We start from the raw sequence: 25020 nt of genomic DNA on the forward strand, positions 1-25020 counted from the left end.
TGGCCCGGTTGCTAGGGAGAGGCACATGGGGTAACCTCCTCATGGTCGCTATAATGTGGTTCGCTCTCAGTGGGGCGTGTGGTGAGTTGTGCATGGATGCCGCGGTGGATGGCGTGAAGCCTCCATACGCGCTATGTCTCCACGGTAACGCGCTCAACAAGCCACTTGATAAGATGCATGGATTGATGGTCTCAGATACGGAGGGAACTGAGATTTGTCCTCCGCCACCCGGATTGAGGCAAGTCACTATGCCACCACGAGGACTTAGAGCACATTGGGAATTGAAATAAATAATTAAAAAAAAATATATATGTTTGTCTTTAATTGTAAAGCATTTGTGATGTACAATTGAAAGTATTAATCATATTAGTAATTTAACTTATGCTGATTTTAATAAAAAAAGGATAGGATAATTTCCATTACTGTATCACAATTCATTTATTTTCTGAATTCCATTTTTTTATTTGCATCATATAATGAAAATTTGAGGGGAAAATGTTCATAATAGTCATAAAAATAATTTCCTCTGACCTTTGACCATGCTCTTACAGAAACCCTGAAAAATTCTGCCGGGTCTCACCTATGGTCAGCGAAGGACTCCTCGTTCTCTGCATTGAGTGTGCCGGCAGAAGCAAACATGATGGTGGTGTCAAGGTCAGCGATGATGCCGGAGACTGAACTGGCCGCTGTGATGCAGGCTTGAGTGCCCTTATTACCTGCTTGCAGGGCAGACAACACCATAGACACCTGCAAGAGAGAGAATCACGCTTCATTATACAGTACAATCCATAGGCAACGTTTGCTATGAGTGCTAATCATGAAATTAATAAAGTTTAGAATGTAAAGCACCAAAGAAATGCACTCTTTGGTCACACACTGTTTTGCAGTTTACAGTTTTTACAGTGCATTTACACAACACAGTCAACACTAATGAACTAGTTAATGCATTTAATATCTAATTATGTAATTAATATATAAATATGTAATAATTATTTTGAAAATGTACTATTAAAAAAGTTTTACTATTAATTATTAGTGGTACGTTCAAACGTAGGTTTCACTATTAGTATTGCTCATACTTAGGGTTAGGGATTTAAACAAACAAACAAACAAACAAACAAAATCTAGGGACTTGGGAATGGACTATTTTGACTATTTTGACTTTGAACATAAAGCAACCACCTCGCAACCACAAAGAACACCATAGCAACAGAATAGCTACCTCCTAAAGATTCATTTAAATAATGGTGTTGAAGTCTCTGCAAACGGTTGTATGGGAAAAATAAAATAATGGAATAACATTTTAAGATTTGAAGACACCAACCTGGCAAGCTTTGGCATCCTTAAAGTAATTGTTCACCCAAAAATAAAAATTCTCACATCATTTGCTCACCCTCATGTTTTCCCAGATGTGTATGTCTTTCTTTATTCTTTAGAAGAATATTTCAGCTCTGTAGGTCCATACAAAGCAAGTGAATTGTGGCCAGAACTCCGAAGCTCCAAAAGCACATAAGGGCAGCATAAAAATCATCCATAAGACTTCATCCATCCATCAGTGGTTAAATCCATGTCTTCAGAAACAATATTATAGGTGTCATATCGCTTCGGAAGACATGGATTTAACCACTGGAGTCTTATGGATTACTTTTATGCTGCCTTTATATGCTTTTGGAGCTTCAAAGTTCTGGTCCCCATTCACTTGCATTGTATGGACCTATATAGCTGAGATATTCTTCTGAAAATCTTTGTGTTCAGCAGAAGAAAGTTATACACATCAGGCATGGCAAGAGGGCGAGTAAATGATGAGAATTTTCATTTTTGGGTGAACTATCCCTTTAAATGTGCTCGTTACATCAACCTGGTGCTGGATTCATGGAAATCTTCATTAGAAAATTGAGAAAGATCTTAGGATAAATTATAAGAAATTCTTAAGAAAGTATCTAGCTATAAATGTTGAGGATTTAAGAAAAATGAATAAGAACATTCTAAAGAAGTCTTTTCAGAAACACAAAATATTCTTAACTTTTTTCTTAAGTTAGAAAATAATAGTAGTTAAGAAGAATTGTATTTTTAAGAATGTTATGTAATTCATGCTTCGAAAAGCCCCACCTGGTACTTAGGAAACAGACTGTTTAAAAAAAAAAAAAAAAAAAAAAAAAAAACTGAATTAAACCAATCAGATTAAAGCTTGTCAGATCAAGAAAGTGTCTTTTTTTTTTTCTTTTTGTTTTGTGCTGCAATATTTATCAGACAGGCAGTGAACAGACTATGGGTCTCAGGCTAAGGCCACGCCCACACTAATCCATTTAAGTTTGAAAACTCCATTTTTGATTTCCCAATGTCATCGTTTTCCAAAGTATGCGGTTATGGAGAGCATTTTTTGGTAGAGGACACGCCATTTTAGAGTGAATGAGAGGCATAAACATATTTAAATCAAATCAGTTTTGTTCTATGTCGTAATTAATCAGTTTTCAAACAAAAACGTATTAATGGATGTGGACGTGGATGTGGCCTGAGACTACCACAGAAGCAACACAAACTTATCTTACAGCTGAGCAAAAAATAACTACGTCTAGCACAAACACCAGAGAGAGATAGAGGCTGAGAAATAGGCTGTGACAGGCAGCTGACAGCACAGAGAAAGATGGAAAAGTCCATTAGAGCAAAACTATTATACTAATAAAGAGAGAGAGAGAGAGAGAGAGAGAGAGAGAGAATGACAGAGTCATTTTCACCAGTAGGTGAAAAGCCATGAGGGAGGCATTCAAAGGTGACCATCCATATTCACATTTATTAGAGAAATGATTCCAGGCAAGAGCTGAGGTTTGAATTGAATCCGGCTTGTGGGGGACTCACACACATTCAAACAGAGCCCATTTAAAGCAGTGAGGGGCAACAGCACGCCCATAGCGGGGACTGAACAAACTCTACCTATTGAGATGTAATCAAAGACAATATAACACCATGATGAATGGCATCTACAATATACATCATCAAGAAAAGCAACAGGGAATAATTCAAGAACTTTTACAGTCACTGAAAATGGGCAGTCAACTCTCAATGTGTGTGTTACATGCACAATCTTACTTCTATTAGCCTTAATAAGCCAAAAATATATAAGGTCATGTAAACACCTTAAATGATTTTCAGAACCGGTTTACGCAAAAACCGACTGACCTTTGACACAGGTAGATTTTTGCCCATTACGCTGATTTCCGTCACATGTAAACACATTTACTGCCGTTCTTACTGGCTTATCCAACGTGTGCAAGTGTTATGCACATGTCTGTTTACATTTGGACATCAGAAGCAGAGAGTAAATGCCTTTGCACACCAAACGCAAATTTTCATCAACATTTTGAATCAAAACAATGGATTCCTAATGAGCCATTCACACCTGGAGCGAACATTCACAGTAAATCACGCGCCGACAAAGCAAAGCTTTTTTTTTTCAGTGATTAAATAAGAGTATAAAACCCAAAAATAGATAGCAAACCTAAGGCTGAAGCCATCTACAAAAAGTTGGAATGGAGTCTGTACATCAAGTGGCTTGCACCGAATTAACCGCAGAAGTGAAATACTTAGGGTTAACGATTTACTGTAGAACAAACCCTTTTTTTATCAATACAGTACTGCCTTGCAAGCACTGTAACGAGGAAAGCTGTACAGCAGTAAAGTACCAACTACAAACAGTGGCAAACAGGCTTACCTTTTCAGTGACGGCACGGGCGTATTCGATCAGTTCTCTCTTGGTGAAACTGTCCGTCGGGCTCATCTGCAGGGCTCCAGCCTTCTGCACCAGGTAGATACAGCCGTGACCCAACTCCTGCACCCGGCTCTTGATCTGGGATCCCACCTAAAAATAAAGGCACCGAAAGAATGCCATATGGGTTTGAAACAGCATGAGGGTGAGTGAATGACAAAATTTTTCATTGGTGGGTGAACTATCAAAGTCAACGAATGAGTTGGCATCCGAGTCAATCGGCTTCTATGCGTGAATCTGGTTCCAAATCTAAATCTCAGCGACTGAAAAGGCTCTGCTTCCGTTCAGCAAAGCTCTATGCAATAATTAAGAAGTGATTGTGACTGCTTTTGAGGGGGCCTGACAGCACTGTATGTTCATTACCTGACACAGATCCATGGGTGGGCGGCTCTTCATTATGAATATCACAATGGGCTTTTAAGGCTTGTGGGGGTGCAGGGTTGCTATGGGAACAGCAGCGGCCGCTTATGTTAAAACGCTAGCAAAGAGAGAGCTGGTGGCTAGTGCGTATATATTTTTTTTCCAAACATGGGGAAGAAAAAATTTAATCGAGTAAAGGTGTGAAATGTGTTGGCTGGTGTTTACACCTTTGATCATGGCCTAAAGGATAACAGTGTGTGTGTTTGCTATCTGTGCATGTCTGAAGCACATGTGTTTTCATTAGTTTTGTGCTAAAATAAGACTGTGTGAATGAGGTTACATTTATTTACTTTCAATCGTGTGGCAGATGCTTTATTCAGTTGGAATTGCAGTGCATCTAAGGTGTTCATTTATTCAGCATGGGATTTGAACCTGTTATCTACTGTATTTTGCTGTCATTGTGCTCTACCAGTTGAGCTACATGAAATAATATTCCACTTACAAGTAACAGACCCATATAATGTGAATTTAAGGATTAGTGCACCCAAATTGAACATTTCAGTCTGTTTACTCACCCTCATTCAAAACCTAATATATGACTTTCTTTAAATGCATTTCTTAAAACCTGTATGACTTCAATGAAATGGAAACTCACCAAAAGGAATAGTTCACCCAAAAATGAAAATTGTCTCATCATTTACTCACTCTCATGCCATCCCAGATGTGTATGACTTTCTTTCTTCTGCTGAACACAAATGAAGAATTTTAAAATAATATTTCAGCTCTGCTGGTCCATACAATGCAAGTGAATGGTGACCAAAACTTAGAAGGTCAAAAAGGGACATAAAGGCAGCATAAATGTTATCCATATGACTCCAGTGGTTAAATCTATATGTTCAGAAGTGATATGATAGGTGTGGGTGACAAACAGATCAACATTTAAGTCCTTTTTTACTGAAAATCTACACTTTTACTTTCACATTCAGGCACATACTGGTTGGGGCTGGTACAAAGTGGAGATTTATTGTAAAAAAAAAGGACTTAAATATTGATCTGTTTCTTGCCCACACCTATCAACATGGATTTAACTACTGAAATCATGTGGATTACATTTATGCTGTCTTTATGTCCTTTTCTGGTCACCATTCACTTGCATTATATGGACCAACAGAGCTGAGATATTCCTCCAAATATCTTTGTTTGTGTTCTGCTGATGAAAGAAAATCATACAAATCTGGGATGACATGAGGGTGAGTAAATGATGAGAGAATTTCCATTATTGGGTGAACTATTCCTTTTGAAAGGCCAATGAATCTCAGGTTAAAAATTCAATGCATCACTTTTCTATTAGTAAATATTAGAAAGACCCGAACACCATATAAGGGTTAAACTTATTGAAGTAGACCACTTTTATGGTGCTTTTTCGTTATTTTTGAAGCTCAACAACGTTCATCATTGTATGGAAAAGAGCACTGCAGACATTCTGCCAAACTTCTCCTTTTGTGTTCCAGGGAAGAGAGACCATCATGCAGGTTTGGAATGACATAAAAGTTGTTTTAACAGGTTGAGAATGGCGCTGGCAATGCCAAGCTCATAGATTCCCAGCAGTGTTGGATGCAATCTAATTAAAAGGTAATTAATTGCTGTAATCTAATGGCTTTTTGGTATAAAAAGTAGTGAAGCACATTACATTTAATTTTTGTAATCAGATTACAGTTACTGACTTTCAATTAAGTTACTTTTAAGTACATTACTTGGGTTACAGATATTTCTAAAATAATATTAGTTTTGTATTTTGCATTTAAAACATAAATTGCATTAATATATCTGTTTGCATTTCTGTAAAGGGTGTGCGTGTGCTTTAGAAATTAATTTAAGTAATTAGTAATGCAATTACTTTACAATAATGTAATCTGTAAAGTAAGTAATCTGATTACAATTTTAGCCAAGTAATTAGTCATTTGTAGTGAATTGAACTTTGAATAACTTACCCAACGCTGGTTCCCAGGGAACACATATACAGATAAAAATGTACTGTATACCTTCAATACAATGTAAATAATGCTTTGGATAAAAGCGTCTACCAAAAGCATAAACGAAATTAATGTCGACAGAATTGTCATTTTTGCATGGAAAATTTGTCTGGAGTTTGGGAGTTTGTGACTGGAGTTTGTGTGTGGCTTGGGCCATCTGTGCTTCTGTTAGTGAGTGTGAGCAAGTATATCCCAGATGAATGCTCTTGGGGGGGGGCGGCGGGCGGGGGGGGTGCATCAGCACTTGTCTGGATTGATCCTCACCTCCTCTGGTTCGGCGGTGGCGGCTGCCAGATGGCCTTGCTGTGCCAGCTGGCTGTAATCCACCGTCACCTGAGATGCCAGCCCACCCAGCTCCTCCGGACATGTCACAGACTTAGTCATCTGCAGTCACATATCAGAATAAACAGCAGTGTAAACAAGCATGATAACTATGAAATCAATGCACAGCAGTGTCAGAAATGGACTTTTTTTCTTTCATTAAAGGAATAGTTCACCCAAAAATACTTTGGCAATATTAGGCAATTATCTAGGCAATATTTTCCCCCTGGATGTGACTTGCCAAATTATGCAAAAAGTGTGAAAATATTATTCTACTGTAATTAGGATACATAAAATGTAGCAAGACAAAGAATTTTATTTAAAAAACAAAGAATTTAATTTCCATCAGTGTCGTTTCCACCACAGAACACTATTAATCACAAAACAGAATTTGAAATGCAGTGGAAAAACACTTTACTTTCACAGAAGTGCCCAAAGTTGAATAAACACCCATACGTGTACATCTATTTAATGTTTTGGATAATTTAACAATGGTTTCAAATACCAATATAATACCCTCAGCATATTTACATCCATTATGCAGAATTCTGCAGATTTTCCGCAGAATTTCCACATATTTTCAATGCAGAAAATTTGATAAAAGTGTACTTCCATGTCGGCCTGACAATGGTGACATGATGCAATAAGTAAACATTTAAAATGGCACACATTAAGCCAACAAGTGTCAGAGAGGAAGTGGGAGTCTTTTGAGTAAGCCAATGGAGAATGTGACCATGGAAGTGTGCTCACCATTTCCTGTGCGGTGATAGCGATTGCTTTTGAAAACTTCACCATGGTGGTCTGGTAATCCACAAAAGTGCCGTCAGGCTCCGGCAGAGTACCTTCATCCATCTGTGGAGCGAACAGACCCAGATAACAATGATGCAATACTGGAACAAGTCCTAATACAAATGATGGTGTTTGTGCAGTGCATGTGCGCAATACTGTGATCATTCTCAGAAAATAAATGAGAACAGATATTGGATGCCATTGTCTTCTACATGAGTCATGACAGTACAATGATGGATTGCATGCATTCACTGCTGATACATGCAGATGTTATGCTAATTCAGGTTAATAATGAGATAAAGAGACATCTGCAGTATCTGTGATGAGTTTACATGTGTGACTGGCAGCTAGAGCTTTTGAGGAGAAAGGCTCTTATTGAGTTCCTTTTTTAAATGTTATTTTTATGATCTTTTTGACACTTTTTAAATAGGGAAAGTGGGGGAGATGACAAGAAATGATAGGGTGAAGAAAAGGAAACAGGATCACAAAATGTTGCAAGCCAGGTTTAAACCTGAATTGTCCACATGAGCAGCATGACTCAATGTCTTGGAGCTCATGTGTTAACCACTAGACCACAAGTCTGACCTACCAATAATAATTCTAATATCAGGGTTCTGTTTCTGACCCTCTATCAAAAAATTTGGAGCACTGAAATTTTACAATTCCATCTCAGAATTACTATTAATCATAGGGATGACTCAACACTAAAAAGGCATTGTATTAAATGTGCTTGCATTGAGGCTGCAATTGCATTAACAGTGCATTTTGGGGTGTGGCTCAGTTCCAAAATATTCCTAAAACTTTCTTATTTGACAGGTAATATTCGGTCCATTATACTATGCTAAAAAATTTAGTGCTAAAAAATTTAATTTGGTTGAAAATTCAACCTTGCTCATCTGGGTAATGCAGGAAAAGCAGTAGAGTGCTGATGCATGATCTTCACTTGCTGATACTAAGCTTCACCATTGGGTGTATTTTAATCAATTTGTGGAATTCAACATATTTTTTGTATGGATGTCCAGATACCATTTTTTTGAGAACAAGTGCAGATACTTCATTTTTGGTACTCGCCGATACACAGTTTTTTTTTTTTTTTTTTGTAAACTCCATATCAACAGTTTATTTCAATTTTATCATCAAAATGGTGTTTCAATAAATAAATTCATTAAAATTTTGATCAAACGAAAATATAACAATTAATTTACAAAATAAATTTGGAGTTATATTTTGTCAAATAAAGTGCTGCATAATGGAGCATCACAGATTTTAGATACTGCTTAAGTATAATACAATTACTACTGATTTATTATTATTATTATTAGTAGTAGTGGTAGTATTACAGTGAATATTACAAAAATTTACAGTAGTGATATACACTATATTGCCAAAAGTATTCGCTCACCCATCCAAATAATTGAATTCAGGTGTTCCAATCACTTCCATGGCCACAGGTGTATAAAATGAAGCACCTAGGCATGCAGACTGCTTCTACAAACATTTGTGAAAGAATGGGCCGCCCTCAGGAGCTCAGTGAATTCCAGCGTGGTACTGTGATAGGATGCCACCTGTGCAACAAGTCCAGTCGTGAAATTTCCTCGCTACTAAATATTCCACAGTCAACTGTCAGTGGTATTATAACCAAGTGGAAGCGATTGGGAATGACAGCAACTCAGGCCACGTAAAATGACAGAGTGGGGTCAGTGGATGCTGAGGCGCATAGTACGCAGAGGTTGCCAACTTTCTGCAGAGTCAATCGCTACAGACCTCCAAAGTTCATGTGGCCTTCAGATTAGCTCAAGAACAGTGCGTAGAGAGCTTCATGGAATGAGTTTCTATGGCCGAGCAGCTGCATCCAAGCCATACATCACCAAGTGCAATGCAAAGCGTCGGATGCAGTGGTGTAAAGCACGCCGTCACTGGACTCTAGAGCAGTGGAGATGCATTCTCTGGAGTGACGAATCATGCTTCTCCATCTGACAATCTGATGGACAAGTCTGGGTTTGGCGGTTGCCAGGAGAACGGTACTTGTCTGACTGCATTGTGCCAACTGTGAAGTTTGGTGGAGGGGGGATTATGGTGTGGGGTTGTTTTTCAGGAGCTGGGCTTGGCCCCTTAGTTCCAGTGAAAGGAACTCTGAATGCTTCAGCATACCAAGTGATTTTGGACAATTCCATGCTCCCAACTTTGTGGGAACAGTTTGGGGATGGCCCCTTCCTGTTCCAACATGACTGCGCACCAGTGCACAAAGCAAGGTCCATAAAGACATGGATGAGCGAGTTTGGTGTGGAAGAACTTGACTGGCCTGCACAGAGTCCTTACTTCAACCCGATAGAGCACCTTTGGGATAAATTTGAGCGAAGACTGCGAGCCAGGCCTTCTCGTCCAACATCAGTGTCTGACCTCACAAATGCGCTTCTGGAAGAATGGTCAAAAATTCCCATAAACACACTCCTAAACCTTGTGGAAAGCCTTCCCATAATAGTTGAAGCTGTTATAGCTGCAAAGGGTGGGCCGACGTCATAATAAATCCTATGGATGAAGAATGGGATGTCACTTAAGTTCATATGCGTCTAAAGGCAGATGAGCGAATACTTTTGGCAATATAGTGTGTTTCTATCATACTTTTTTTTCTATAAATTTACCTTTAATTCTGACAGAGCTTTTATTTTGAAGTTTTTCTGTGTTGTTTTGACCAAGGAGCTCTGACATTATGACGGCAGATTCCCACTCTGGAAAAGCCGGTCGCTACGTGACTCAAAGTGATGATCAAACTGCAAAAGGCTGCTATTTAATTAAATAAGTGTGTACTCTGTATGGGCCTCACACAACAACTTGAATTTGCACTCTGTTTACTGTCATCTGCTACAAACAGAGTGTGCGATGCTCATGATGGTGTTTTCCCTGTATGAGCCTTGGAGGAGCCTTAACAGATATGAGCAGCCGGCATCAGCACAACACTGTCTCCAGTAGGGATGCAACGATACAGTTAGTCCACAGTTCAATACATACCTCGGTTTTTAAACCACAGTTTTCAGTTCAGTTCGGTTCTGATGGCTTGGCACATCAGAGTGTTTTTTGTTATTCTATGCTTAGGCAACAGGAACAGTAAGAGGTTAAGGAGAAAAAATACTATTTTTTATTGCAATACTCTTTCTTTATTTTACTTAAAAGCAAAAAAAATTCCACTTGTACAGTATGTACGCTGGAAGGAATCAGCGAGGGACTGTTGCTTTTTGGATGACTGTATTACCTGCTCTGCTATCCTGCTTTCAGACAGTGATATCGCTGGGAGATGGCGCCGCAGATCTGCGGTCATGTTGGAAGTGTGTCCATTCGAGTAGGCGACACGTGTAAAACAATGCTTGCACACAGTAATTTTTTTGTTTACCATTTTTTTTCTTTCTCGGCATTATACTCAACGGCAAAACCGAAACGTCCCCACACCACAGATTTGAAAGACAGTGGTGCTTCCTTGTACTGCAGCCTCACTTCACCTCATGTTAAAGTGTGAAGTCTGACACCAGCATTGCAAGCATGGTTAAGCGCCCCCTAACTAGTGCATAGTGATTGGATATTTACTCGCGGGGAGGCGTTTCCTCATCTCAGCATGTAGACTCACGGGCACACACAAACAGAGCCAATTCGGAGAGAAATAAAACGCACGGAAATTATTTAAATGCAAAACCGAAAAAACCCCCTGCAATTCACAAGCGCGTATTGAACCGTGGATGTCGTACCGAACGGTTCAATATTATATTGAGAATTGTGGCATCCCTAGTCTCCACACATTCACAAGTGCTTACATTTGAATTACATGCAAACAATATATTTATCTCATTAAATCGCAGCTTTTGCAGTTAATAATCTCACTAGGACATAACATGATTTTAATTTGTGGGCTGAATGTTTATGTAATAACATTGGTATGTCAGATGGAATCGGTTTTTGGTATCTGAGCTTTTTACGGATACGAGTATCAGTACATGAGCACAGTATCGGACCCAATACCGATACCAGTATCAGGACATCCCTACCTTTTTGTATCAAATACATTTGTCATTAATATACTTCCATACTACAAATTCAACGGTCATATGCAAAGTTAGTATGGTTTGATAATATGCATTTCTTCACCTTTTGGATCCCATTTCTTGGAATTTTATCAGCCACCCTGCTCTCTAGCTATCAACATTGGATATGGAAAAACCTATGTCAGTTGAACACTAGATTTGGATGTATTTCTACGTAGTCACTGACCCGTCCCATGGCCTCAGCGATGGACTCCACCATGCCGCCCACCATCCCCCCCTCACTGGCTGCCTCATTTAGAGTCACCATGATGTCATCAACAGCCTCCTTCATCAGCTGGGCTGCCTCGGCTATGGCATCATGAGTGTGTGTCGCCTTCAAGAGGAGAGAACAGTGAATATCTATCACTGGAAGATCACAATGGGAATAAGGTGGCCTTTATAGACCCATAAACACCACTTCACCAACAAACACATCCAAAAGACATCCTTTGAATAGAATATGCAGTAAGACACTACAGGTTGCAAATCTGTAAGTGGTTTCAGATTGTAAAGTCCCCTATTACCTTTTTCTTCATACACATTGGACCAATTTTTTATTGTTATGTCATACCTTGGGGTTTCCTCCGCCCTCTTTGGCAGCGTAGAGCATCTGTAGGGCTGACTCAAACAGGGTTTTGGTCTGATCCAGTATATTCATCTGTTGCTGGTGGTCAGTATGTTTAGATGCCAGTCCCACTGATGCCATGATCACTGGCTCAAAGTAGCTAGCTAACTGAGTCACCTGGAAAGTATAACATGAATTATCAATATCTAACATCGCCCAGCATATATTTAAGGCAAGACTGACATATAGTGTCAACAGATCCATTTGTTTTTTTTGTTTTTTTTAAGCGAACATCAATTTGACTGAAAAGACACACTTTAGACAGAAGAGTTTAATATTGGCCCAAAACACTATGTTGGATCGAAACAGAGCACTTATTTTTCCAAAAAGATTTTTTTTTTTTTTACATTTTTAAAGGATTTTATGAGTACTTTAAAAGGTGTATTTACAAGTACTATAACAGATACAATGACAATGTTTTCATTTAGATTTATTGCCATATTGCAATCTTAAGTGACACTATTTAACATAATTTACACAATTAGGAGGTAGGATACAGAAGTACGATGTCAGTTAAAAGGGACATTCAATACAGTGCATCCGGAAAGTATTCACAGCGCTTCACTTTTTCCACATTTTGTTATGTTACAGCCAAAATGGATTAAATTAATTATTTTCCTCAAAATTCTACAAACAATACCCCATAATGACAACGTGAAAAAAGTTTGTTTGAAATCTTTGCAAATTTATTAAAAACAAAAATCACATGTACATAAGTATTCACAGCCTTTGCCATGATACTCAAAATTGACCTCAGGTGCATCCTGTTTCCACTGATCATCCTTGAGATGTTTCTACAACTTGATTGGAGTCCACCTGCGGTAAATTCAGTTGATTGGACATGATTTGGAAAGGCACACACCTGTCTATATAAGGTCCCACAGTTAACAGTGCATGTCAGAGCACAAACCAAGCCATAAAGTCCAAGGAATTGTCTGTAGACCTCCGAGACAGGATTGTATCGAGGCACAGATCTGGGGAAGGGTACAGAAAAATTTCTGCAGCACTGAAGGTCCCAATGAGCAGTGGCCTCCATCATCTGTAAATGGAAGAAGTTTGGAACCACCGGGACTCTTCCTAGAGCTGGCCGCCTGGCCAAACTGAGCGATCGGGGGAGAAGAGCCTTAGTCAGGGAGGTGACCAAGAACCCGATGGTCACTCTGACAGAGCTCCAGCATTTCTCTGTGGAGAGAGGAGAACCTTCCAGAAGAACAACCATCTCCACCAATCAGGCCTGCACTCCACCAATCAGGCCTGTATGGTAGAGTGGCCAGACGGAAGCCACTCCTCAGTAAAAGGCACATGACAGCTGCCTGGAGTTTGCCAAAAGGCACATGAAGGACTCTCAGACCATGAGAAACAAAGATTGTACTCTTTGGCCTGAATGGCAAGCGTCACGTCTTTAGGAAACCAGGCACCGCTCATCACCTGGCCAATACCATCCCTACAGTGAAGCATGGTGGTGGCAGCATCATTATATGGGGATGTTTTTCAGCAGCAGGAACTGGGAGATTAGTCAGGATCGAGGGAAAGATGAATGCAGCAATGTACAGAGACGTCCTTGATGAAAATCTGCTCCAGAGCGCTCTGGACTTCAGACTGGGGCGAAGGTTCATCTTCCAACAGGACAACGACCCTAAGCACACAGCCAAGATAACAAAAGGATTGGCTCCGGGACAACTCTGTGAATGTCCTTGAGTGGCCCAGCCAGAGCCCAGACTTGAACATCTCTGGAGAGATCTGAAAATGGCTGTGCACCGATGCTCCCCATCCAACCTGATGGAGCTTGAGAGGTCCTGCAAAGAAGAATGGGAGAAACTGCCCAAAAATAGGTGTGCCAAGCTTGTAGCATCATACTCAAAAAGACTTGAGGCTGTAATTGGTGCCAAAGGTGCTTCAACAAAGTATTGAGCAAAGGCTGTGAATACTTATGTACATGTGATTTTTTTCGTTATTTATTTTTAATAAATTTGTGAAGATTTCAAACAAACTTCTTTCACGTTGTCATTATGGGGTATTGTTTGTAGAATTTTGAGGAAAATAATTAATTTAATCCATTTTGGAATAAGGCTGTAACATAACAAAATGTGGAAAAAGTGAAGCGCTGTGAATACTTTCCGGATGCACTGTATCCTTGTTGTTGTCAGAACATCAATTAAAAAGGATCCTGACAATCCCTCACGGCCCTGACCCTAATATCAGAGGGCAATGATTGGTTGATAGGAACTCTGCTTCAGAAAACATCAAAGAATGTTAATCCAGGAGTCCTAATTGTGCAGATCATGTTCTATAATGAATAGTTCTGATCCTGGATGCTAATTGGTCAATAGCCATGCTTTATTTGTGATATGACCTCTTCAACAAGCTACTATTTGTATTAAAGGTTGACCGATAGTGGATTTTGCCTGTTTAATAACTGATTAATCGGCACATAGTTATTAAAATTGATTTATAGAATGTAAAAAAACAAAACAAATCTTGGCCTTTTCTTACTATGACAGGCACAGAGGCTACAAGAGTCCAAAATGAATAAAATCCCAGATGCAGTTTATTGTGCAAAATTCCAATAATAACTAGAAAAATGTAGATTTGGTGCATAAACCGGGACTTTTAACTATAAACAGGCCCCAAATTCACTGGGTACATTCTTGGCTCCATTACAATGCTCTATATTTAAGTAGCTTAGCTGGGATATGTGGGGAAAAAAAAAAAGAAAAAAAAAAAGAAAAGAATTTCACTGTATATATGCAAATGTATAATGTGTGACAACATAAAGGCTTACATATATATATATATATATACTATATGGCCAAAAGTTTGTGGACAACATATGTGCTTGATGAACATTTGATTTCAAAACCTTAGGCATCAATTTCCCCCTTTGCTGTACTAACAGCTTCCACTCTTTTGGGAAGGCTTTCCACTATACTGTATGTAGTACTCTCATTCAGACACAAGGCTATCGGTGAGGTCAGGAACTGATGTTGGACGATGGGGCCTGACTTACAGTTGCTGTTCCAGTTCACCCCAAAAGTGATCAGTGGGGTTCAGGTCTGGGCTTTGTGCAGGCCAGTCAATTTCTTCCACGCCAGACACAGTAAACCATTTATTTATGGACCTCACTTTGTTCACAGGGGCATTGTCCCCAAACAGTTGCCACAAATTTGGAAGCACACAAAGCCCAAGACATTACATAAAGAAACATTAAGGTTTTTCTTAACTGGATTTAATGGAGTAACCAAATTCGTTAATTAGAAGGGGGTGTCCACAAACCTTTGGCCATATAGTGTGTGTGTGAGTGTGTGTGTATATATCTAAACTAGATATTTTTTTATTTTTATTTTTTTTTTTATCTATATTTGTATATATACTGTTGTTTTTATTTCACCTCTAGAGGCCGCTGTTATACTGTAGAATCAAGGCATTCTAACGGTAGAAACGTGTAGTGCCGGCCACAGAGGAACACGGAGGAATAAAAGAAAACCATCTACAACTATTGCCATTGATTTTTGCAGAGAACTGGTAGTCCTAAAAACCAACTATTGGCACCGATTAATCCGTAAAAACTGATATATCGTTCTACCTCCAATTTGTATCACTGCGCAGAACCCATTGCTGGTCATTATTTTTGTTGCATATCTTTGTTCTGTTACTGTTTACTGTCAGGGACTATGGCCATGTCCACACTAATACATTTTACTTTGAAAACACACCAGTTTTGCATGATAATAAACCGTGCAAAAGTGAAAAAAGACAAGGAAAGTGCGAACAAAACTGGCGTGCTGTTTCTCCCAGATGCACTTGAAATTTAATCTAAGCACAAACGCAACATCGAGCAGAATTATCCACTGTTTTAGTGCAGTACCTGTGTTAGCTGAGCTTCAGATGTGTGTGCTTCTCATCTGTGTCTTGGCATGTTGATATCAGACATAGTTATTTCCTTTTAAAGCAGCACATTATCAGCAAAGTTTAAACTCTTGTTTTAGCACAGAGTGAGGGGTGGCACTTTGCTGCTGCCCGGGACGCATTCTGAAAGGATTAGCGTTTACACCTCAAATGCGATGTGGTCACATGTCTTTTTGACTACCTCCGTAAGTGGCTTTTGTGATCTGATCAAAAGCGTTTTAGACCTATTTTACACCTGTGTTGAGCACCAGAAACATATCTTAATACCATGTGTAAAGGGGGTCATACAGTATCTTCTAAAAGAAGAATGACATTTAATGATTTTACTTAAGAACAAACATAAAATGAATCAATAAAATGTTTTATAAACTTCAAACCAAGTACTCCACTTTGCGTCGCACCTAACAACGCCCTTCAGCCATGACTATATTCACAACATACTGTAGCACGGCGTCTCATTTCTTAATGCTTAATTAAGCATTAGGTAGGAGTATGAGTTCCTAAGTATGTTAGGAAATCATGGATTCCACCTTTAAGTACAATGCAGAGGTAAGATTGTTTGTGCTTCATCCCTGTTTCTACCTTGTGTCCAAGCTGAGCAGCTTCCCCTCGGGCTGCAGTAGAGATGGGGTCAATGAGGTGACCGATTTCCTGCACGGCAGAGGTCAACTGCTCCTGTAAAGCCTAAAAGGAGCACTACCATTAGACAGATCCATTCACAATCATCGCTTTAATGCGTCTATCTGAACTGTTTTTTAATTGTTTTTCTTTTTAAATATGCATTAGAAGGACATCACTGACCATCCAGTGCATTTCGCTGTTTTTTTCAGCATCTAATTTTACATTCACAAAGGTTAGCCAATCATAACAGAGCTCATTTACATATAGGTAGCAAAAGCAGCCTAGACATGGGAAATGGTCATGATAAGCTAAATTAAATATTACAACTATTTTTTAAGTATAATTAAAATAAAAGTATATTTAAATAATATTAATTCTGTTAAATCAATAATAATTAAAATGATTATTCAATATTTAGAGAGAACAGAAAATGCTACAAAACCACTAACATGGGTCCTCTAAAGCCGAGGTCTAGAGCTGATATAATACCAAATAGCACCACACTAGCGTAATGCATTCATTAACATTTTATTCAAACGTTAACATACCATGCTAACAGCAGGAATAAACATATAGAGACGTATGTGTTTTGTTACCTCCAGGGAGATGTCGTCTCTGCGGGGCAGACTCTGACCTACAGCTGCGAGAGACACCTGCTCAATGTCTCTGATGCTCTTGTTGATGCTGTCAATGGAATGGTCACATTCCCGCTGTCCAGGAGCCTTGTCCCTATATCAACAGAACATGAGAGGTTGCTATATACTTTTCAGATGGGACTCAATTGAATAAACTTTCTCCACAAAATCCGGATATTGCACATTACAGGATCAAAACACAATTTTTAATTCAGTTTTAATTAAAATTTTATTTCAATATTCACTTAAGTTTAATTAGTTACACTGGCTTTCATTCTATGACTGCTAGATTCAGTTTTCAGTATATTTAGCTTGTTATTTCTATCTATAGTTTAAGGGCTGCCAAAGTTCCCAGATCATCAGCTCTGACTGAATGATCTGGGAGGAAAGTAAACACGGAGGGCAGCCAGGTAGGCACGGATCCCAGCCGCTGTTCCTGTGACTGAAGATGAGTGTGATAGCTGAGAGGACACCATCAGCTCTTCACATCCACCGATCTCAGATCAGTTTATCTGTATGCACCCTTAGCATAAGCATAAATACGTATTTGATCTGTGTTTAGTCCATCACCCAGGGCGCTCTCACTGAAAACCCACTAAGGGTTGATTACTACTACAATATACAACCCAATGAAATCCCACACAGTCTGCTATCCAGCTGTTACTATTTACAGACAAGAGAGCCATTGGATCGTTTCCTCTTTTCTGAACAAATAATTGAGGTATTGTAATGTTTTTCAAAAAATGATGAAAATCTGCCAAAAAAGTCAGAAATTGTTTTTGTGAATATTCAAACTTTAAGTTTAAGCAACAGGCATTTAGGATTTACAAAGGTTTCTTTAAGATTATCTGTTGAACTTTCCCCTGGTTGGCAACATTTCACAGGTTTTAAAGTTCAATGGCTTGAGCTATAACTCTCTGAGAGGGCTCTCGGCTGAACCTTTACAAAAAGAGTTTTGTTAAACAAAAAGTATAAATGTTCCAGCTATCAGTCTTTATTCGCATGATACAAACCTGATGGATGTAATCAGGCTCTTAATGGAGTCTGACACAGTGCGGGAGTGGCCTGCCAGGATGGACCAGGTGGGCGGGTCTTTGGGGTTAATGATGAGGGAGCGGGCGGTCTCTAACAGGTGGGTGGAGCTGTCCAGCATGGAACGAGCTGAGCGCAGGATTGGCTCCTGGGCGGCAGAACCCTGGGATTTTAAAGAAAATTCGGAAAGAAATTTAATAGAGTTTAGTATGCAGTATCTGGCCCTGCCTTAGAGGACGATACATGGCTTTAAATGATAAACTGAAATTTGTGAAACGCTTCAATCACGCTTTTGCAAAACAGTGCCGCATGGTGGGCGAACAATGTGAAAATCACTGCGAATGAGAACACGAGGAAGAGCTTGATAAAAATGTCTTTAGTGTGTGGAACTGACCCTCAGGTAAGCCCCGCCATTCCTTAGATATTGTTGCTAATGCTTCAGATGTGTGGCTTACACTTTAATTTGGACATTGATTAGTCTGTTGTTAAAGTCAAGGACCTTTCCTTTTTTTCAATAGTTTCTTTCAATAAAAGTGTATATCATATATATTATAACCAAATATAATGACCAAAATGTTGAAAATATCATAAAAAATATCATCCAACCCTAAAAAGTTATTAAACAACAAACACAATTATGTTGGCTTGACAAAGCCAATATACTGTTACTCTTCAAACTTTGTTTTCCCCAAAACCATTTTCCTTAAACCGAGACCAACAATTTAAACACTAACTCCTCCTTGAGCTTTTAAGCTACTTTCACCAAATATATTTATCTACCCATCCATCCATCCATCTTAAACTTTTAACCTTTCTGACAAGGCTTTTTCAAGCCATCAAAGTTTATCTTTTTTTTTCTCCCCAATTTGGAATGCCCAATTCCCAATGCGCTCTAAGTCCTCGTGGTGTCGTAGTGACTCGCCTTAATCGGGGTGGCAGAGGACGAATCTCAGTTGCCTCCGCATCTGAGAACGTCAATCCGCGCATCTTATCACGTGGCTTGTTGAGCGCATTACCGCGGAGACTTAGCACGTGTGGAGGCCCACGCCATTCTCCGCGGCATCCACGCACAACTCAACATGCGCCCCACCGAGAGCGAGAACCACACATTATAGCGACCACGAGGAGGTTACCCCATGTGACTCTACCCTCCCTAGCAACCGGGCCAATTTGGTTGCTTAGGAGACCTGGCTGGAGTCACTCAGCATGCCCTCGCGACTCTAGGGGTGGTAGTCAGCGTCAATACTCGCTGAGCTACCCAAGCCCCATCAAAGTTTATCATGACAAACTTTACCTGAGACTATTTATTTATGAGAGACGGACCACTTCTATTAAAATGAATGGGAGAAATTGGAATGCCCAACCAAGGAGCTCTAAACGCCCAATGGTCAAAGGATGTAGAAAAGAAGTCCAGTCTTAAAGGTAAAAGAGCCAATTACTTTTTAGATACAGACATCGCCTGTCAATCAACTTGAGAACGCACATGTGCATTAGCTATACAAGCCATTTTTTTTTTTGCGTAATATGAGATGAAGCACAATGTGTCAGATTTTACTGCTGATTTGAAATATGCCGTGTAAACGTAAGCTTGGCAAGCGGTTTTTGAGATTTTGGTGTCCCCCTATTCAAGTAGATAGGAGATACACTGTCATGACTGGAAATAGTCTCCCGAAAACATTCCAAAGATGGCTGACAGTGAACTGACTTGCTAGAAAGACTTTGACTTTACCTATCTAGTTTCAACTAATCAACAAAGAGGAACTAAAAAGTCACTAGATAGCCTGAATATTGACCCAAAACCCTTCAGTCTTTTCCAGTCCTAAATACCTGCGTTAAAGGTGCACTCAGTAACTTTTTTTTGTGTCATCTTGGACTTACAGTGACACCTAGTGGTGTGGATGCAGCATCATTCAAATTCAATAGTTTTACAGATGCCATTGTAGAAATTCACTATTCATAATCAGCCATGATTAATTTAATCCAAGAGTGAAAGTGTCCAATAACAAGATGACTTCTGAGTAGTATCCAGCTGGCCATGTGATTCTAAAATGGCAGCCCCCACGAGGGCGCCCCTGCCCCAAGTAGAATAAAACAGCTTTTATAAGGTTACTGATGTGACTAGAGTCTTTATCTTATGTGAGTGCTCATGATTTTATACATGTTGTATGTTTCAAAATTGCAATTTATTTTTTTAGGAGTAAAACTTTTTTAATGGAGAACAAATTACTAAGTGCACCTATAAAATGGTAGTTCACCCAAAAACAAAACAAAACAAAACAAACGATACTGATAACTCGTGACTCGTCTTGGACTTGAACACTAATGACTCTGACTTGGACTCGAGCATTGAGTGCATTCTGACTCGTTACAACTGTTAACTCCTGCGTTCTGCCCATTTATGGCTTGAGATCACATGTATGCCATGCCTCGGTTGCGCGAGCACATATCTCTGTGCTCGCACGCGGATTTCCTTTGCTTTCACTCAAAACTGGACGCGCACTCTCAAATCTCCCTGCTCTCATTCAGAGAGTGCGTGTGCCAATCCAAACATGTCATGTGTACTCGCAAATCTATTATAACACAAAATAACTCTGCCTCTGTTTAATCATACAAATGTTCTGCCTCTGTAGATGTGGTATAGCGAAGGAGAATACCGGAGTTTGAAGAATCAATCGCCATTTGGTTGGTGGTGCATAACACATGGTTAAAATCGTACTGTAAGAATTATATTCTGATGCCCACTGACAATGTAAGAGACACGAGCAAATAAAATGACAGAAACCATTAACAAAGTACATGTTGCAACTCAAGACCTCTCAAAACTTTCAACTCAGTAGAAAAATTATCTGCACAAGTTTGTCTAGAACGCATAAAGGATTTTTCAGAATCTATGTGGCGGCACATACGTAGAAAATGTAAATCATTATTACGAGTTATAATTATAACAGGAACATAAGATTACGTTGACGTGTGTTCATGCGTTTATGACAGTTTTACATAGAGACAGAGACTGGCTCGTGTGATGCGAGTTTATCACAAATGTAGGCTAAAACAGTTAAGTAATCCCATTGTTAAAAGGACAAACATCCATCCATCCATCCATGAAAAATCATGTGCATTGCTCCAACGCCTGAATTATAATGAATTTTGATAATATAACACCAGAGGACAATACCTGAGATTTTTTTTTTTTTTTTTTAATAAATAAACTTCAAATAAATGGCAAGAAGGCACTGTTGTTTACAGAGGAAAGTTTTATTTCCTTGATTATTTTATAGGCCTATATACAACATAGTGATAGATGGATGGATGGATGGATAGATGGATATCATTTTTTTTTAAGTTCTCAAATAATTATTCAAGACAAAGAATTAGTACTAAAATAAGAACAAAGAAACAACATCAATAAAATGAAAAAACCTAGTTATTGTGTGTATGGTTTCTTGTACAATACACTTTGAAATGCTGAATTTGTGTGTGCCAATTAACTTAAAATGGTTTTTGGCTTATTTTATGACATAGACAAGGACTCGTAACTCAGACTTGTATGCAGTTATTGGCGACTCAACTTGGACTCGACTCAGACACAAGGTTGGTGACTTGGACTCGAGCAGTGAGGACTCGGACTCGAGATCTAGTGACTTGACCTCAACACTGCCTCAAAGTGCAATTTACCCATTCAAACGCAAATTAATATTAAATGTTTTGCTTTATTTGTGAGGACATTCTCTTAAATTTGTCCCACAAAAAGTGCAGCAACATGGTGGGGACTTATCTATTGTTTTATTTGATATTAAATACGAACTGTACAAGAATGATAATATGTACAAAATTAAATACATTAAAAAAGAATAATAATAATAATAATAAAAATAAAAAAAACAGTAGGGACAGTTGATATTGGTATTTTCTATCCACTAACTCTTTTTAAGGCATTATTTAGTATGCTTATTAAGCAGTTTTCCTCATAGTGACCTTTGGCTACTCCCTACTAAGTAGTCGATTTCAGGTTTTACTATCCTTGCAGAGACATTTGGTTCCCACAATATTAGCAAAATCTGTCCCACACACACACTGAGAGAATAAATAATACATTGAATATTCCAGTTTTCAGTGTTTCATCACCTCATGGCTTATCTGTGCAGGAATGCTAGCAAACTCCGGGTTGGAGGCGAAGGTTGAGAGATTATCCACAGCTTCAATCAGCGGGGTCGTGGCCACGCGGCACCTTTCACGGTTCTCATTTGAGAAATCACCATCTAAGGCCTGAGATAAACAGTAGAGGAAGATCACTTAGGGTAAAATACTGCAACCCTCACACAAATAATCCTTTGTTACTGGCTATAAGGTTGCAAATGGACAGGCAAGCTCAAGTCTTCATACAAATGCCGAAAATTCTATCAATTCTGAATTACTCCAGTACCAAATGACCTTTTGGCAATTAATTGCAGGTCATACCTTTATCGTTTTGACAAGGTTAGCAGTGGTATTGGCGACCTCTTTGGCTGATTGCACGAAATGTCTTCGGGCTACAGGGTTGGCTGTTTTGGAAGACGCCAGACGACAGGCGTTGCAAAGGGCTGAGGTATGCTTCGCAACGATTGTAGCTGCCGACAAAACCTTTACAAACAAATAAACAACAACTGAAACCGTGCAGTTCAAAAACCAATAGAGGAAACTGCCAGAAAGGCAAAAATGAAAGAATAATGAATGCCTATTTTTAGGATTTTTTACATTGTGACATTGTTTTCAAGACAGTTATGCACATTTTGCCCTCCATTTCTCATTACCGCAAGGTGAAAAGAGATGGTCATTATGATAATCTCATTACCGCAGTGTGAAAAAATGAAAAATTATTTACAGTGTCAAGTATGTACACATCATAGTAGTATTCACTTGGTACTGCTGTTAATTTTCATTCATTTTTTTGTAAATTGTGATACAGTAGTTATAGTAATATAGTAAAAATGAGAATCATCCTTGAAAACAATGGGAATAGTACAAGTAAAACGTCCTTCCAGTAATGAGAACTGGGAGGTTAAATGTGTAAAAAATCTTAATGGCCCTAAATGAAAGCTTCATTTATTTGATGTAAAGTATAATTTCAGATTTTCTTTGATGTTGGGTAAAATATGACCATGACATATTCTTGACAGGTTTCGTGAGAATCACCCAAATGCTTACAGAGGTCCTAGAGAATTAATCGGAAAGAAACATTTAAAATAGTCACCTGGGAAGGACTGCTGGCCGGGTCCACAAGGTTCTGACAGGCCATCTGAATCGCCTGATTGGCTCTGGCAAACTGGATGGGATCCACCAATCCCTGATGACCTGACTGGCTGTTGGGATCGGAGACACCCACCAAATAGGAGGCCTGAAAGGAGAAAGCTCATTTGTAAATTACTTTGGAAAAGTGTAATGCATAAATCTAAATAAGAGATAGAGAAATTAAGAAATTATTTTTATTTAGCCAATTAATCTTAAAGACATCATGGAAAACAACCAAAATGGATCCTATTACTTTCTTAATTAATGTCTTTGGTTATGCTAAAGAAAAAAAGGTTTCACTTTATATTAGGTGTCTTTAACTACAATGTACTAATATTAAAATACATACAATACAACATATTTACTGTGCAACTACATGTTGTTCTGCAAAATCTTTCACAAAAAGTACAATTGCTGGTACTGAGTTTGCGGTACGGGTAGGTTTAGAAGTAGAGATAGAGTTAGGTTTAAGGGTTAGAGTTAGGTTTTAGGGTAAGGGTTGGGTTAGAGTTAGGCGTAAGGTTAACAGTGTAACTACAAATGTAATTAAATGCAGGTACTTTAAATGTAAGTACAACGCAGCAACAAGTACTGTATATACATAATAAAGTACATTGTGTAAAATGCTTAATTACATATTAGTTAATGACAACTAATATAAAGTGGGACCAGAAAAAAAAATTTTGTGAAGCAAAATGTAACTTTTTGAAAAATGATGTTAACCAATAATATCACAGCCTACTATTCAAGATCCAATTAGTTTCCGATGGATAAAATCATGTCCCGCCCCCACAAATGTCCCACGGAATATACAGTTTAACTTCAAAATACATCACATTACAGAAGTTAAAGCTGCAGAAATGTCTGCGTCACTAATGCTACCAAACAGAATTGCAAAAATAACAATTGCTTTTAAACTGGTTTCCTGAACACTCCAAATTCACGCCATTGGGCTGCACAAACAAACAATTTTGAAAGCGCCACAGGGTTACACTTTTGGGGAAATAAATTTCCAAATGGCCTACTTATGGATGCCTCTGCGCATTACACTCGGACAGGAGAAAGTAATTTTCTCAGTTTGAAATGAGTTTTGAATAAAGTTTCATGTTGTCTTTACAGACTAAAGTGTTTCTAAAGCAATGCTCCAGGTACATTGTGGGAGTAGTATCAGACGGTACCAGCCTAAGAGCTCACCTGCCCCGCTGCCTCGGTCAACCCACACAGCGCTTTGGACGCCACACCTACACAATCACCAAATGCTGGCACGTTTCCCATCTTACAATGCTGTGAGATTCCAGCCATAGACTCCCCGAGAACCTGCTCAGTTAGAAATGTATTAGACCCCCTTTTGGAATGTACAGCTTCTCATTTTTTAGAGAATTTTGGAATGTTGCAATGGATTCTTTACCTTGGAATTCTCCATAACGCTCTCAATGCAGTCAAAATAGGAGAGATCGCTGACTGGCTCATTTGGATTGTCTAGCATTCCTCGCACAGCCTGTGTATATGTGGGAGAGAGGGAGAGGATGAGAGGGGGAGAGAGAGAGAGAGAGGTAAGATGCTTGGAGACTATCAAAGCGCCTGTTGGTCTAAAAAA

The 25020-nt window shown here is 38.9% G+C and overlaps 1 protein-coding gene across 3 annotated transcripts in view; it reads right to left on the reverse strand.

Annotated features, from left to right (window-relative positions):
• Positions 1–25020, reverse strand: part of LOC127437404 (talin-2-like) — a 229738-nt gene that overhangs the window by 32007 nt on the left and 172711 nt on the right. For all 3 annotated transcript variants that reach the window (XM_051692258.1, XM_051692259.1, XM_051692260.1), the window contains 14 exons: positions 24832–24921; positions 24618–24740; positions 23386–23529; positions 22614–22775; positions 22281–22421; positions 18137–18318; positions 17085–17217; positions 16450–16551; positions 11908–12078; positions 11524–11670; positions 7228–7329; positions 6421–6540; positions 3710–3856; positions 581–747 (listed from right to left, as the gene is read on the reverse strand). In XM_051692258.1, coding sequence (XP_051548218.1) covers positions 581–747; positions 3710–3856; positions 6421–6540; positions 7228–7329; positions 11524–11670; positions 11908–12078; positions 16450–16551; positions 17085–17217; positions 18137–18318; positions 22281–22421; positions 22614–22775; positions 23386–23529; positions 24618–24740; positions 24832–24921 — 1931 coding nt within the window. The remainder of the gene's footprint in view (positions 1–580; positions 748–3709; positions 3857–6420; positions 6541–7227; positions 7330–11523; positions 11671–11907; positions 12079–16449; positions 16552–17084; positions 17218–18136; positions 18319–22280; positions 22422–22613; positions 22776–23385; positions 23530–24617; positions 24741–24831; positions 24922–25020) is intronic.

Source organism: Myxocyprinus asiaticus, chromosome 48 (assembly GCF_019703515.2).
Source record: "Myxocyprinus asiaticus isolate MX2 ecotype Aquarium Trade chromosome 48, UBuf_Myxa_2, whole genome shotgun sequence".
Lineage (NCBI taxonomy): Eukaryota > Metazoa > Chordata > Actinopteri > Cypriniformes > Catostomidae > Myxocyprinus > Myxocyprinus asiaticus.